Source organism: Sus scrofa, chromosome 12 (genome assembly GCF_000003025.6).
Source record: "Sus scrofa isolate TJ Tabasco breed Duroc chromosome 12, Sscrofa11.1, whole genome shotgun sequence".
Lineage (NCBI taxonomy): Eukaryota > Metazoa > Chordata > Mammalia > Artiodactyla > Suidae > Sus > Sus scrofa.
Window position 1 is genome coordinate 5,740,484 of NC_010454.4, and position 14,610 is coordinate 5,755,093.

General features: G+C 52.5%; 1 protein-coding gene and 1 non-coding gene across 3 annotated transcripts in view; one reads left to right on the plus strand and one right to left on the minus strand.

The window, feature by feature from the left end:
- RECQL5 (RecQ like helicase 5) overlaps nt 1-14,610 on the plus strand; it is a 37,801-nt gene that overhangs the window by 8,148 nt on the left and 15,043 nt on the right. For both annotated transcript variants that reach the window (XM_021066623.1, XM_021066624.1), the window contains exon 8: nt 7,100-7,179. In XM_021066623.1, coding sequence (XP_020922282.1) covers nt 7,100-7,179 — 80 coding nt within the window. The remainder of the gene's footprint in view (nt 1-7,099; nt 7,180-14,610) is intronic.
- LOC100625498 lies at nt 9,320-12,270 on the minus strand. Its single transcript, XR_002336989.1, has 2 exons — nt 11,005-12,270; nt 9,320-9,742 (listed from the first exon to the last, which is right to left on the minus strand). It is a non-coding gene; the product is annotated as an uncharacterized LOC100625498 (transcript).

Here is a 14,610-nt window from a genome sequence, read left to right on the forward strand (position 1 = left end):
GTTTTTAGCCTTTTTTTTTTTTTTTTTTTTTTTTTTAAGTGTTTACATATTCTCTGTAGAGAACCTAGAAATAGACTCAGGCATATAAGGGAACTTGGTGTATGGTAGATGGCATTATAAATCAGTAGGAAAAGGATGAACCGTTGAATAATTGGTGCTGGAAAAAGATTAAATTAGAATCTTCCTGCTATGCCATATATACCTATGAACTATAGACAGATTAAAGATCTCAAAAAACTGTAAAATTGGGGAGAAAATATTTTATGGCCTTGAGGAAGGGAAGAGTATGCCAAGATTTTTTTTTTTTTAAATTTCTTTTTTTTTTGTCTTTTGTCTTTTTAGGTCTGCACCCATGGCATATGGAGGTTCCCAGGCTAGGGGTCCAATCGGAGCTACAGCTGCTGGCCTACCCCACAGCCACAGCACCGCCAGATCTGAGCCATGTCTGCGACCTACACCACAGCTCAGAGCAACGCTCAGTCCTTAACCCACTGAGCGAGGCCAGGGATCGAACCCGCAATCTCATGGTTCCTAGTCAGATGCGTTTTCCCCGCGCCACGACGGGAACTCCAAGTATGTCGAGATTTTAAAAGCAGAAACCTTTTGACTGAATTCCAGCTAAAAATTTCTGTATGATGAGAGACACCATAAACAGAGTGGAAAAATGAGCCAGTGTTGGGAAAGACGTTAGCGTAGCCATCATTGGCTGTCTGGCGGGAGAACTCCTGCAGGTAAAAAAGTAAAAGGCAGACAATGCATAGCAAAAAGGATGGATTCACAGAAGAGGCAACCCGAACGTTTGATAAGCCTTCAAGGAAATGCTCGGCCTCACTTAGGAATCAGAGAAGGACAAATCAGACGACAAGCCGTCCTTTTATACCCATCAGACTGATTGGCCAGAATGTAAAGCGCCTTTGCGGTCACTGATGTCAAGGTTGTGGGGCGGGGACAGCACTCAGCGTCATCAGGAACGTAAGCCGGAATGAGCGCTTCGAAGAGAGCCGCGGCGAGGCGTGTATGCCAAGGGCGCTGGCGCCTGCAGGTCCCCTGCTAGACAGACAGCGTGTCAGTGCACAGGGGGACGGAACCAGGACGTGCAGGGCTGGGTGCTGCAGCGCCTCTGTGGGCTGCGGAGTACGTGACCAGTGGGCTTGTCACCCAGTGGCATGGGCTGGAGCAGTTAAAAATGGAGCCGTGGGCATCCCTTTGGGTGCAGCAGTTTGATCCCTGGCCTGGGAACTTCCACATGCTGTGGGCGCAACCCTCCCAAGAAAGAGGAGCTCCCGTGGTGGCTCAGTGGTTAATGAACCCAACTAGTAACCATGAGGTTGCCAATTTGATGCCTGGCCTCACTCAGTGGGTTAAGGATACAGCATTGCTGTGAGCTGTGGTGTAGATTGCAATTGAGGCCCAGATCTCGTGTTGCTGTGGTTGTGGTGGAGGCCGGCAGCTGTAGCTCCGATTGGACCCCTAGCCTGGGAACCTCCATATGCCGCAGGTGCAGCCCTAAAAAGGCGGGGGGGGGAGTAAATGCTTAAGAATAGCCAGGAAAAGTATGAAAAAGGAGAACAATGAAGGGGACATGCTTAACCCAGCCTCAGAACATCCTGTGCCGCGACTGTCATCAAGCCCACAGTGTGTGGTAAGTCAGTGGAATAGAAACCCGGCCCCAGACTGCGTGAGAATTTAACATTTGGTGAGGCTGACAGTTCAGTTAATGGGAAAAGAAATAATTGTTCTGGGTAGCCTCTAGAAATTTAAACACAGTGGTGTTTGTGAAATAGTCCTTCCTGCTCTTCAAGCCAGTGAAGACTTATCTGCTGGGAACGTGTCCACTGAGCTTGTTTTTTAAAAGACAAACTAGGTTTCTGGTAGTGCCTGATCTCAACCCATGATGGTCCTTGCTGCCCTTGATACTTCTCCTCTTTTCTCTCTCTCCATCCGGGTCCAGGCGGTGGAGCAGGGCTATTTAGTTTGCTATAACCTGCAATTGCTTTTTCCTTTCAAGCACAAGTAGAGACAACCAGTCATAACAGAGGAAAAGCTGAAAGGAACATGGACAAGCAGGACATGGGGTGTTGATTGAGGGCGGTGGGGATTATGTGAGGAAACGTTGTTACAGTTATCATAGGACTTGCCTAAAACATTATTAAAATGGTAGGTGAGTGCTCAGTTTTGGGCCTAGGAGAAAACACCACTGTGTGCATTCATTTTAAAAGGCCTAAAAGGTTGCATTAAAGGTCACCTCTTACACGGGGAACTGTTACCCTCACTTCCATACATTACTTTCAGGACAAAGGTTGTCAACATAGTAAGCTCACGGGACTATAGAGAAAAGTCACATCACCTAGAAGGTATCAGATATTTCTGTAGTCAACGTCCTTCCTTGTCTCAGTTATCTCAGTTTATGAGTGTAAAAGGCAGAACCCTGCATCCTTTTTTTTTGTTGTTGTTGTTATTTCTTGGGCCGCTCCTGCGGCATATGGAGGTTCCCAGACTAGGGGTTGAACCGGAGCTGTAGCCACTGGCCTACACCAGAGCCACAGCAACGCGGGATCCGAGCCGCGTCTGCGACCTACACCACAGCTCACGGCAACGCCAGGTCCCCAACCCACTGAGCAAGGGCAGGGACCGAACCCGCAACCTCATGGTTCCTAGTCGGATTCGTTAATCACTGCGCCACAACGGGAACTCCTGCATCCTTAATATAAGAGGCTTCACCAGGAAAAAAAAAAAGAAAAAAGAAAGAATTGTTAATAGGTGGCGTTGACAGAGCTGGAATAAAATAAAAGTGCCCTGTTTGACAGCTTCTGTAAAAGACAAATTGCAGGACCTCGTGTCAAAACTAACAGAGTTGGAGTTCCCGTCATGGTGCAGTGGTTAACGAATCCGACTAGGAACCATGAGGTCGCGGGTTCGGTCCCTGCCCTTGCTCAGTGGGTTAAGGATCCGGCGTTGCCGTGAGCTGTGGTGTAGGTCGCAGACGCGGCTCGGATCCTGAGTTGCTGTGGCTCTGGTGTAGGCCGGTGGCTACAGCTCCGATTGGACCCCTAGCCTGGGAACCTCCATATGCCGCGGGAGCGGCCCAAGAAGTAGCAAAAAAAAAAACCAAAAAGCCAAAAAAAAAAACTAAACAGAGTTGAGTCCCTGGGAGTTCCTTTTGTGGCTCAGCAGATTAAGAACCTGACTAGTATCCATGAGGATGCAGGATAGATCCCTGGCCTCACTCAGTGGGTTAAGGATCCGGCCTTGCTGCAAACTATGGTATAGGTCGCAGATGTGGCTCGGATCTGGTCTTGCTCTAGCTGTGGTGTTGGCCGGCAGCTGTAGCTCCAATTAGAGCCCTAGCCTGGGAACTTCCATATGCCGCAGGTGTGGCTCTCAAAAGCAAAAACAAGACAAAACAACAACAAAACAAAACAACCCCAAAGGTGTTCCAATTCACATTCGGTAGTGAGCAGATAAATGCAAATTAAAATGATTTGACACACGTGTAAAAGAGCTGAAACTCCTGTTGCTAGTGGCCGTGTGTAGGAAAGAGCGCCTACACGCTGCCAAACAAAAAATGCAATGTTATAGTCTTTGGGGGGAAGCGATCTAGCAATAGCTGTTGAAGTCTAAAACACAGGTACCCTTTGACCCAGATGTCCTGCTTCTGGGGCCAGATCACTTGAAATAAAAGTGCCTGTGCCTAAGTTCATGTGCTTAAAGGCTTGAGTAGTGGAACTGAGCACGAGGACAGAAGGTTAGAAACAGACTAAATATTCAGCAGTGAGGAGCAAAGGATAAATTACGGGACAGACTCACCATGGTGTCACAGGCACAGTGGAGCCCAGTTGGGAAGTCTTGGCTATTCCTTTTTTCTTTTTTTATCTTTTAGTTTCTTTTTTGGCTGCACCTGAGGCACATGGAAGTTCTTAAGCCAGGGATTAAACTTGCACCATGGCAGTAACAAATGCCGGATTCTTAACCTGTTGAGCCACAAGAGAGCTATGTTCTCATTTTTTATTATGTATTTGTTTTTGCTTTTTAGGGTCGTGCCTGTGGCATATGGAGGCTCCCAGGCTAGGCATTGAATCGGAGCTGTAGCCACCGGCCACAGCCACAGCAGCGCCGGATCCTTAACCCACTGAGTGAGGCCAGGGATCGAACCTGCAACCTCATGGATACTAGTTGGGTTCGTTACCACTGAGCCACAAGGGAACTCTGATTTTCTCATTTGGTAAAGCTGTATTGAAGTATAGTTGTTTTACTGTGTCGTGATAATTTCTGCTGTACAGCAAAGCTACATCTTCCCTTTTTTTGGCCGCCCCATGGCATATGGAGTTCCCTGGCCAGAGAGCAGGTCCAAGCTGCAGTTGTGATCTACACCAGATCCTTTAAGCCACTGTGCCGGTCTGGGATTGAACTCGCGCCCTGGTGCTGCAGAGATGCCGCCGATCCCATCGCGCTACAACAGGAACCCCCATCTTCCTTTTCTAAAAAGCAAACAAACAAAAAACCCAACCATATTTATTACTGTTTGGCATTATCTATTTGCTTGGTCTCTATTGAAATGTAGACTATGTTCTATTGAAATGTAGGTTCTGTGAGAGCAGGGGGACCTTTTGCTCTTTGAGTAGCTGTAATTAATGCCTAGATCGGTGCTGGGAATATAGTGCATGCTTAATAAATATTTACGGAGTACCTGAGTCACTGCATGACAAAGGAGAGAAGGTGGATGCAAGCAGGGATTGGGAACAAAGGGGCCTTGTGAGAACCAAGAATAATAATAGGCCGTGACCTAAGGGGGTGTGAGGAACTTGTCTGAAATTCAGATTAGACAAGGAAAAGATTTTGGTTAGGTTAGAGTGGGTATAAGGTATTTATTTAAAACTTACTAACAATGGGAGTTTCTGTTGTGGCACAGCGGGATCGAACCCAGCTAGGAACCATGAGGGTGCGGGTTCGATCCCTGGCCTCGCTCAGTGGGTGAAGGATCCGGCATTGCCGTGAGCTGTGGTGTAGGTCACAGATGTGGCTCGGATTGGTATGGCTGTGGCTCTGGCATAAGCCGGCAGCTATAGCTCCGATTTGACCCCTAGCCTGAGAACTTCCATGTGCTGCAGGTGGGGCCATGAAGAGCAAAACAGAAAACAACACCACCTTATTAACAATGAATTATAAGAACTCATACTGGGCACTTGAGGTCATTGGAGATGAATGAAGAGATGGTCAGAAGTTTCCAGAGAGGTGGTATATGGAGGGCTGGGCGTCCGGAGAGCATCAGTTGTTTCCACTGTGGTACCAGAACGAGAAACAGTGCCTTCAAACTGTAAATAAACCATTTTCCATCTAGACTTTCCTACCCCGCCAACCAGTTAGCGGGAAGGAGGATAAAGCACGTTCAGACAGAAGATTTCAAGACACTCCCTCCTCCGGAGAACCTACTAGGACGTCCTCCGCCGCAGAGGCAGTGGCCTAGGAAAGGAGGATGAGCTCTGACCCAGGAGCAAGGCAGGGGGCTGTCTCAGAAAGAACAGCCGTGGGACTTCCCGCTGTGGCGCAGCGGGGTCGACGGCATCTCTGCAGCGCTGGGACACGGGTTCGATCCCTTGGCCTGGCACAGTGGGTTAAGAATCTGGCATTGCTCTAGCTGTGGTGTAGGTTATAACTGCGGTTTGGATCTGATCCCTGGTCCCGGAACCCCATATGCCATGGGGCGACCAAAAGAGAAAAGAAAAACAAAGAAAAGGATAGCCGTGTACCATGCCTGGAGAGTGCCAAGCACAGGGACCGAAGGCGCCAAGAAGGATATTTCCAAAAATGAAAACGGACATTGCCGTCTTTGGTCCCCGTTGAAATGAATTTTTCATTATGTCAGGACATTTTGGGGCTGAATCTGTGATACATTGAAATCTAAGTAACGAAAAAAGCAGCTGCTAATCTCAGGAGAAACGAAGTTGTAGAAGAAAAGCTGTGTGATCTTGGAAAATGTAAAAATCCAACCACGTGGTTAGCTCTGAAGACGCTTGACCTCGTCCTACTAAGGACAAGGGTGATTTAATGAGGAATCGTGCTGTAAAACTCCAGGAGAACGGGGGGTGGGGGGAGAGAAGCCTGTGCATTTGTGTGTGTCCGGGAGACGGGAGCCATTCAACTTGTGGAAGCAGAAAGGCGGTAAATGATGTCTCAGTTATCAGTGTCTGTTTCCTTGATTTTTCTGTATGTAAAACAATTTCACAGGACTTCCTGTCGTGGCACAGCGGAAACAAATCCGACTAGGAGTCATGAGGTTGCAGGTTCGATCCCTGGCCTCGCTCCGTGGGTTAAGGATCTCACGTTGCTGTGGTGTAGGCCAGCAGCTACAGCTCCAATTGGACCTCTAGCCTGGGAATCTCCATATGCCGCAGGTGCGGCCCTCAAAAGACAAAAGACAAACCCCCAAAAAGAAAAATAAAACAATTTTACAGTAAATTTCCTTTTTTAAAAAGAACATTTGGCAAATGGACATGTACCAAAAGGCAAACGATGCGTAATCCCAACACTCAGAAGTAATCGCTGCCGACGCTTTGGTGTGTGTCCTTCCACAGCCACGGAGGAACACCCTGTGTTCCTGCCTGTCTGAGCACACCCTTGGGCATCTGTCGAGCTCCTGTTAAACTAGGTCACAGTATACGGTGAGTCCCAGGTACCAGTCCCTGGGCCCTTTGCCTGAGAGTCGCCTGAGCAGCTTTTTGAAAATACAAACTCAGTTCGGTAGGCTGGGGGTGGTCGGGCTCAGTCGTGCCCTGGATGGCACCCTGGACTTCCAGTGGTCTTGGGGGGCCCCAGGTCATTCTTTTACAGTCACCCAGTGATTCGGATGCCTGGTCAGGTCTGGCACTCCACTTTTTTTTGTTTTTGTTTTTGGCCTCGCCCACGGCATGCGGAAGTTCCAGGGCCAGGAATCGACCCTGTGCCACAGCAGTGATAATGCCAGATCCTTAACCTGCTGAGCCACCAGGGAAATCCGACTTTGTTTTGTAAATGGCTTTATTCGTGTCATTTGATATTTTTCTCATTGCTTTCTGGTGACAAAGCTAGTCTGACTTTTGCTAAGTGGTTTTCTTGTCTCCAGGAAAAGAGAGGGAACAAAGCATCGGACAAAGCTGCTCTCTCGGCCTTTGACGCGCTGGTGGCCTTCTGCGAAGAGTCGGGGTGAGTGACTTAATTGTGGAGAGCCAGCTGTTCGTGAGAGCCCTTCCTCCCCCAGTCACCAGCCGAAGTCGGGCAGCTCTTGGGCCACCGGGGCACCTCTGCCTGCTGAAGGCCATTGTGCGGGCTGCTTCCTGTCAGCTGGTACCCTCCCGCTTGACTGTGGAAGGCCCCCGAAACCCTGGCAGTGTGAGGATTGGGTGAGCTGTTTGGGGCGGTCATCCACCCATCACCCCACCTGCTCCTGGAATGGCTGGGCCCACGAGTGACTCAGGTCTGAGCCGTTGGCACTGTGGTCATCACGGGCCACCGAGCTGGACCTCTGGCTTCACTCGTGTAGCAGTCCCTGGTCCCAGACCCAAACAGGCATGTGGCCCAGCGTATCTCTTGGGGGTGGGGAGTGGGGGGTGGGGCAGGAATGTGCTTGGAGAGAAATCAGCTTTGTTATAGCCGCCTGCCCACTTGACACCCACTTAACTGTTTGATCTGCATCTTCTGGGGGTGGGGCCGCGAGGAGCCTGATAGCAGCCCAGGTGGCGGCAGGGCGGGTCCTGGCACAAGCAGCACACGGTGAGGGACCTCCCCGATCCTGCGGCCAAGCTGGGAGCCCTTGCGTTTGTGTAGCCCTTTGGTCTGGAGGGTATCTGATTCCTTCGCTGGCGTCGGTCAGATCCCACTGGACAGCCCTGTACGGCGGCTGGGGCAGAATGGATTGCTCCAGACTTAGAGGTGAACAGACCACGGTCCACAGAGGCCGTGGTCACAAAGGTCACGGCAGGACGGATGCCACTCATCCCCCGTCTTCCGATTTTCACGATGTGCGCGTTGCCATACACACATGCCGTCTTGGTTTTGGCAAGACTAGATCGTTGACGCATGGAACTAAGTGCCCGCTGCCGGTGCCCAGCAGCTGTGGGGGGGCTTTCCCCTGGAAACCAGAGAGGCACTTAATTGGGGCCATGTTTTCTGATTCCCACCCCTTCCTAGTCACCAATGGGCTGGCGGCTCGCGGGCTGAAGCTGTTCCCTTCCCCACGCTGCCATCTCTCATTTGGCCTCTGTGGCAAGACCACACCCAGCAGAGGTGGCTGGCACCCTTGCCCACAGCCATCGTGACGCTTGGGTCACGTGAATGGGGCCTGGGTGGGGCGTCCAGCGGCATGGGCAGAGGGAGTTGCTTGATGAGGCCTCCTCAGGCTCCCCAAGCAGAGAGCTCGCGGTGAAAGGGCTCAGTGCTCTTGCCGCTGTCAGAGTCCCCTCGGCCCATGTCTGTGTGTGGGATGAGTCTGGGGCTCTGTGGGGCCGTCTGCAGGGCTGACTCTGCCATAGCCCTCTGGGCCGCAGCACCTCGCCAGGCAAGAGATCAGGTCCTCCCAGGCACCTCTGCCTTCTGTCTCAGGCTAGGGAGCAGGGGCCCCTTGGTGTGTCGGGGGTTCGGGCCTCGGCGGGCCTCCTGTGGCCCCGCCTGCAGCCTCCTCTCTCTTGTCTCATTTGCTCCACGTGAGGCGGTTGTATCTGATTCCAGGGCTTCCGGGCCCTGGGATGGAGTGAGCATGGCTGGCGCAGCTGGAAATTGCTTTTTGAGTAAGAGGGAATGTTTCTTCATGGCATAAGTGGTACATGAAGACCAAGCCCCTTCCCCACCAGACGTTTGCCCCTTTTCTAAGAACAGCCTGGTTTGAGGCTGACATTGAAGCAGCTGTTTGCAAGGTGGCGGGGGCAGGGGGCAGCTGGCAGCAAGGGGGGCCAGTGTGGTGGCTTTGGCAGAGGCGGGGACATTTCTGCCAAGGCTGCATTGTCGGGTTGGGGTGCGTGGAGGCTGTGGGACCCTGTGAGGGATACCTGGGGTTCCCTGGGACTGAGAGAAAAGACGCTCGGGTCACGTGAATGGGGCCTGGGTGGGGCGTCCAGCAGCTTTCCTTTCTTCTTTGCATGAAGCTACTTTCCCTGAACAGGGCGTGAGAAGCTTTTGATTATTCATGCCCGGGCTCCTTACCTTGTAGTGTGAAAAGGAACAGTAAGACGTTTCAAAGCAGCCTCCAGCCTAGAGGTGGAAGAACAGCTTTGGTTCAGGCCTAGAGCGTGCTGGGGTCTCCCGGCTGAGGAGCCAACCACCCCGCCTCCCTGTGTATCCATTCCCTCGCTCATTTGTTCATTCATTTATTCAGCAAATCTGGCACATCAGACACGGGGGTACAGTGGGGCACAGAGGGAGCCACCCCCCTCTTCTCAGTGTTTGGTCCAGCGGGGGAGACAGGAACTTAGCAGGTAACCACGTGAAAAATGTGTAATTCCAGACCATTCAAAGGGCTTTGAAGAGAAGGTACATGGCCTTTTGAGAGTGTGACAGCGGCCCCCGTCCTGGCCCACGGAAAGTCGGGTCACGTCTCTTCGCACTTGTTAGCGCTGCCAGGCGCAGGGAGTAAACCAAACGTAATAGCGAACAGGGTGAGAGACAGGATCGTGGCGATGAACAAGCAGATCACGGCCAGGCCACCCTGGTCCCAGGGGTTGTGCTGTAGGTCCTCCTGCCAGGCTCGTTTCCCTAGTAGTTTGTCCATGTGGACCTGGGAAGGTGGGAGAGAGGCTCTGAGGGCAGGGGCTTCTCCAAGACCCCCGCCCCAAGCGCTACGCCCACACCCCCACCTTCACCCCGGGTGCCTCTCAGAGGCCAGGGGCCCACCTGTGCCGCTAGTGGGTGTCGGTGGGCTGGACGGTCATTGGGCTTGAAGCCTCCGTCAAGCAACAAATGGGCCTTGCTCCTCCACAGAAGCAGCAGCAGGGACTGGCGCCAGGAGAGGGGGCCCTTGGATTCTTGGGTTCTTCCTGGAGGCTGTCTCTGGCTTCTCCAGGCCTTTCCTGAACAGCCCCGCTGTGAGCACGGACCTTCTCTCCCATCCCCGACACCTGCTCGGCGCGAGTCTAAAAGGCATGGCTGGGAGTTCCCGTTTGGCTCCAGTGGGTTGGGGACCAGAGGTTATCTCTCTGAGGATGCGGGTTTGATCACTGGCCTTGGTGTAGGTCACAGATGTGACTCGGTTCTGGCATGGCTGTGGTGGTGGCTGTGGCATGGGCCAGCAGTTGCAGCTCCTATTCAACCCCTAGCCTGGGAACTTCCATATGCTGCAGGTGCGGCCATAAAAACAAAACATCAAAAAAAAGGAGCTCCACTGTGGCACCACAGGATCAGCAGCGTCTTGGGAGTGCTGGGACTCGGGTTCCATCCCCTGCCTGGCACAGTGGGTTAGGGATCTGTCATTGCTTCCACTGCAGCTTTGGTCGTGATGCCTGGCCTGGGAGCTCCATGTGCCACAGGGCGGCCGAAAAGGTAAATAAATAAGTAAATAAATAGCACCCCTGTAGAGGCTGCCTGGGTTTCTGCCTCAGTTGCCAAACATTTGCGAAGCATTTGGTGAGATCAGCACAGGCGCCGAGGGGCAGAGGGACTCAAGCTGAGACCTCGGGAGGCGTCCTTACAGGCAGCCGAAAACAGGACTAACTCATCTTCTTGAGACAAGTCGGCAGCTGCGAGCCTGTAGCCAGTTGAAGGGGGTGAAGGTGGGGAAGGAAGGACTTATCACCTGGGTCTGCTGTTGCCACTCCCGTCCCCAGAGAGGACGGATCGGGGTAACCCTCCAGGTGGGGGGCCCAAGCTGAGGAGGCCAGGCGACCAGAGCTGCCCCCTGACCCAGAGAAGCCACTCCTGGGACGAGATGGTGGCACTGCTGACTGGCCCTGACCAGACCGCCTTGCTGTCGCCGGGGCAAACAAAGGTGGGCTTGGGCCCGTTGCCTAGCAACCCCGTCCCCTTCCAGCCTCTCCCACTTACCCCCTGCGCTGCGTTCTGCCCTCTTGTGATGCCGTTTGGGGGGTTCTCAGGCTGCGGGTGCCCAGGTATCCCGGCTGAGAGAAGGTAGACTTGAGGGGGGTGGGGCAAGGGGCTGGGCCGGGAGCCCTTGCCCTAGGCCACCCGTCCCCTCCCCTGTGACTGTGTCCTGCCCCTCCTCTCTGTCCCGATGACCCGTCCACTGAAAGGACCTCTCAGGAAGCCCTGGTGCTGGAGCCGCCACGCACGGCCGCTCACTTCCTGTGGTGTCGGGTGAATGATTAACTGCAGCTCCAGCTGGCACCTCCTGGAACCAGTTTCTGGGTGGTTTTCACCATCGAGGAGCCAGCTTCGTGTGAGGGCCCACCTTCTCTCCGGGTGTCCTTATCTGCCACTCGGGGGTGGAGCCCGTGCCCCCGTGTGTGACACCTGGTGGCCGCCACTCAGTCCTGGAAAGATAGGCGAGTGCCCATGGTGACCAGGAACTGTGCTGGGTGCCCTGTATCCAGTCGTGAGCCAGGGAGGCAGGCCCTGCCCTCCCAGGGTTGCACTCTCAGGCGGCAGTCCTCAGCCCTGCGGCTTAGAATCAGCTGGGAGCTTTTCGGGACCCCCGTGCCCAGGCCCTGAGTGGTAGCACGGATAGCAGCCTCTGGGCGGCCTGCTAGAGCTCGCTCGTGACTCTGCTGGGCTGACCTCTCCGGGGCTGGAGATGACGGGCAAGTTCCTGTCCTTCTCGCCTCTCCTGGCCTCACGGAGCTGTTGCTTCGCATTTTCTTCTGTAAAACACACTGACTGACTGACAGATGCCCTTGGCCAACAGGCTGGTCTCGGCACAGCTTTGGACTTCCGCTCCATCAGCTTTGCTGGATGCTTATCAAGAGTCAGCTGTTTGTGCCCAAACCAGTTCTGTGGCAGTTGTACTTGTTACTCTAATTATGTAATTGCAGGTAACACGACATAGAGTGAAGCAATGATAATAGCTGAAACCCTTTTGTTGCAGCCAGGGGACAGGAACGGAGAGGTTAAATAACTTACTCAAGGTCATACAGCTGAGACGTCACTGCTTTGGGGTTTGCACCCAGCTGGTCACCTCAGCTGCGCAGTTGGAGCTCAGAGGCTCTGTCCACTCAGAGAGAGTGGACAGGAAAAGTTCCTTCTATAAATACCTGTTGGACCACTTTGGAATCACTCAAATAATAGTCCTGTCTAAAATAGACATGGGTGAGGCCCTAAAAAGCAAAAAAGCAAAAAAAAAAAAAAAAAAAAAAAAAAAGTGGATCTCTGGCCTGGGAATTCCATATGCCGAGGGGCAGCTAAAAAAAAAGGAAAAAAAAAATAGATGTGAACAAGGCAAGTGTAAACATTTCCTAAAAACCCAAAGGGATTTCACACTCAGGTTTCTTTGCAGACGTCTTTAAGTTCTTGTTTTGCTTGGAAGAAATTAAAATTAGCAAATAGCCAATTTAGGAACTCCAGTCAGCAAACCCACACTCAGAGAAAAGACCTATGCCCTTCATCAGAAAAACCGGCCAGGAATGTGCGTGCGTGTTTCCATTTAAAATGGGAAGTGTAGGGAGTTCCCGTCGTGGCTCAGTGGTTAACAGATCCAACTAGGAACCATGAGGTTGCGGGTTCGATCCCTGGCCTTGCTCAGTGGGTTGGGGATCTGGCGTTGCCGTGAACTGTGGTGTAGGTCGCAGACATGGCTCGGATCCCGAGTTGCTGTGGCTCTGGCGTAGGCTGGTGGCTACAGCTCCGATTCGACCCCTAGCCTGGGAACCTCCATATGCTGCGGGTGTGGCCCTAGAAAAGGCAAAAAGACAAAAAAATAAAAAATAAAAGAAATAAAATAAAATGGGAAGTGTATGTGAGTTCCCCTGCTGCACAGTGGGTTAAGCATCCAGCAGTGCTACAGCTGTGGTACAGGTTGCAACTGTGGCACCGGTTCAATCCCTGGCCCAGGAACTTCTGCATGCTGTGGGTGCCACCAAAAAAAAAAAAGAGAGAGCATTTGTATCATGTACCCTAAACATTGCTTTAATTGACTTTTTAAATGAATCGCTGGCCCCTATTGGAAGATTCTTCTGAAATGATCAGCACCGGGCGGGGGCGGGGGGGGGAGTGATATGATGGGAAGAGGCAGAGAATGCTGTTGGTGCCTGTGGCCTGGGGGCGCCGAGGGGGCTCCCCTGGAAGGAGCGATGTTTGAGATGTGAAGGGGATCCAAATAGGATTAGGGGATGGTGTTCTGTGGCAGGCACCTGGGAAGAGGAAATTTTTCCTAAGGACAGAATTAATTTGTCCTCAGTTTTTTATGGTCTGCAATTTGTTATTATCCACAAGCAAATGCATTGTCTTTTTTTTTTTTTTTTTTGTCTTTTTGCCTTTTCTAGGGCCGGTCCCTCAGCATATAGAAGTTCCCAGGCTAGGGGTCCAATCGGAGCTATAGCCACGGGCCTACACTCCTAGTTGCCATGGTGGCTCAGTGGTTAACGAATCCAACTAGGAACCATGAGGTTGCAGGTTCGATCCCTGGCCCTGCTCAGTGGGTTGGGGATCCGGCGTTGCCATGAGCTGTGGTGTAGGTCGGCCGGATCCTGCGTTGCTGTGGCTATGGCTATGGTGTGGCTGGCAGTTACAGCTCCAATTGGACCCCTAGCCTGGGAATCTCCATATACCTCAGGTGTGGCCCTAGAAGAGACAAAGACAAAGACAAAAAAAAAAAAAAAAAAGATTGCGATTTGTAGATTGCTTTCAAATGTTAATGTTTGGGAAAACAGATTTAGCCGAAAACTATTTTGTTTGGTCTCAGCTGAATTTTGCTGATGAGATTCTTGCCCCAGCAGCTCTCCTGTAGATTCTCCTTAAGGCATGAAGTGCAGACAGTCAAATGCACAGATCCGAAGTGTGGAGTGAAGCCCTGGTGAGGAATTCCCACAGTCAGTGGTGGAGCACAGGCCACGGGGGGGTGACATGCAGAGACTGGGCAGATCAGTGCGGGGACTGGCTAGGACGCTGTGGCAGTGACCGCAGGCAAACACTGCTGTGGCTTGGTCCAGGGTGGCAGCCAGACATTCTCTCCACATGTGACAGCCGCCCCTTCCGTGGCCATCTGTTTGTTCTTTCCCACAGTGGGGGGTTCTGGCCTCCTGTCCACGCACCCCCTTCCCCAGAGGACTGGCCAGAGCGTGTCAGGCTGCTGTTGTGCTGGAAGAGATCTGGCTGGTTAATCTGGAGAATTGGAGCCTGCCTGGGGCCTGGCCTGACAGCTGTGGGGGAGCCATTGGTGGCGGGGCTCAGTGTGCGCCCTCTGAGGGCAGGGACAGCATGTTATTTGGACCCAGCAGTTAGGTACTGACCGGCTTTGGGGAGGAACATGCAAATGAACCGCCCGGCAGCCTGTCGGTGCCCTGGGCCGCCCGTGGTCCCCACTTCTTGGCAGCTGGACCAGGAAGTCTGAGTCTTTTCTAGAAAAGAGGCTCACCCTCAGTCATCCTCAGGAATGATGTTCTTTTTTCTCTTTTTTGGCTGCCCCTGGGCATATGGAGTTCCCGGGCCAGGGATCAGATCTGAGCTGCAGTCTCGACCTTAGCCACAGCTGTGGTAACC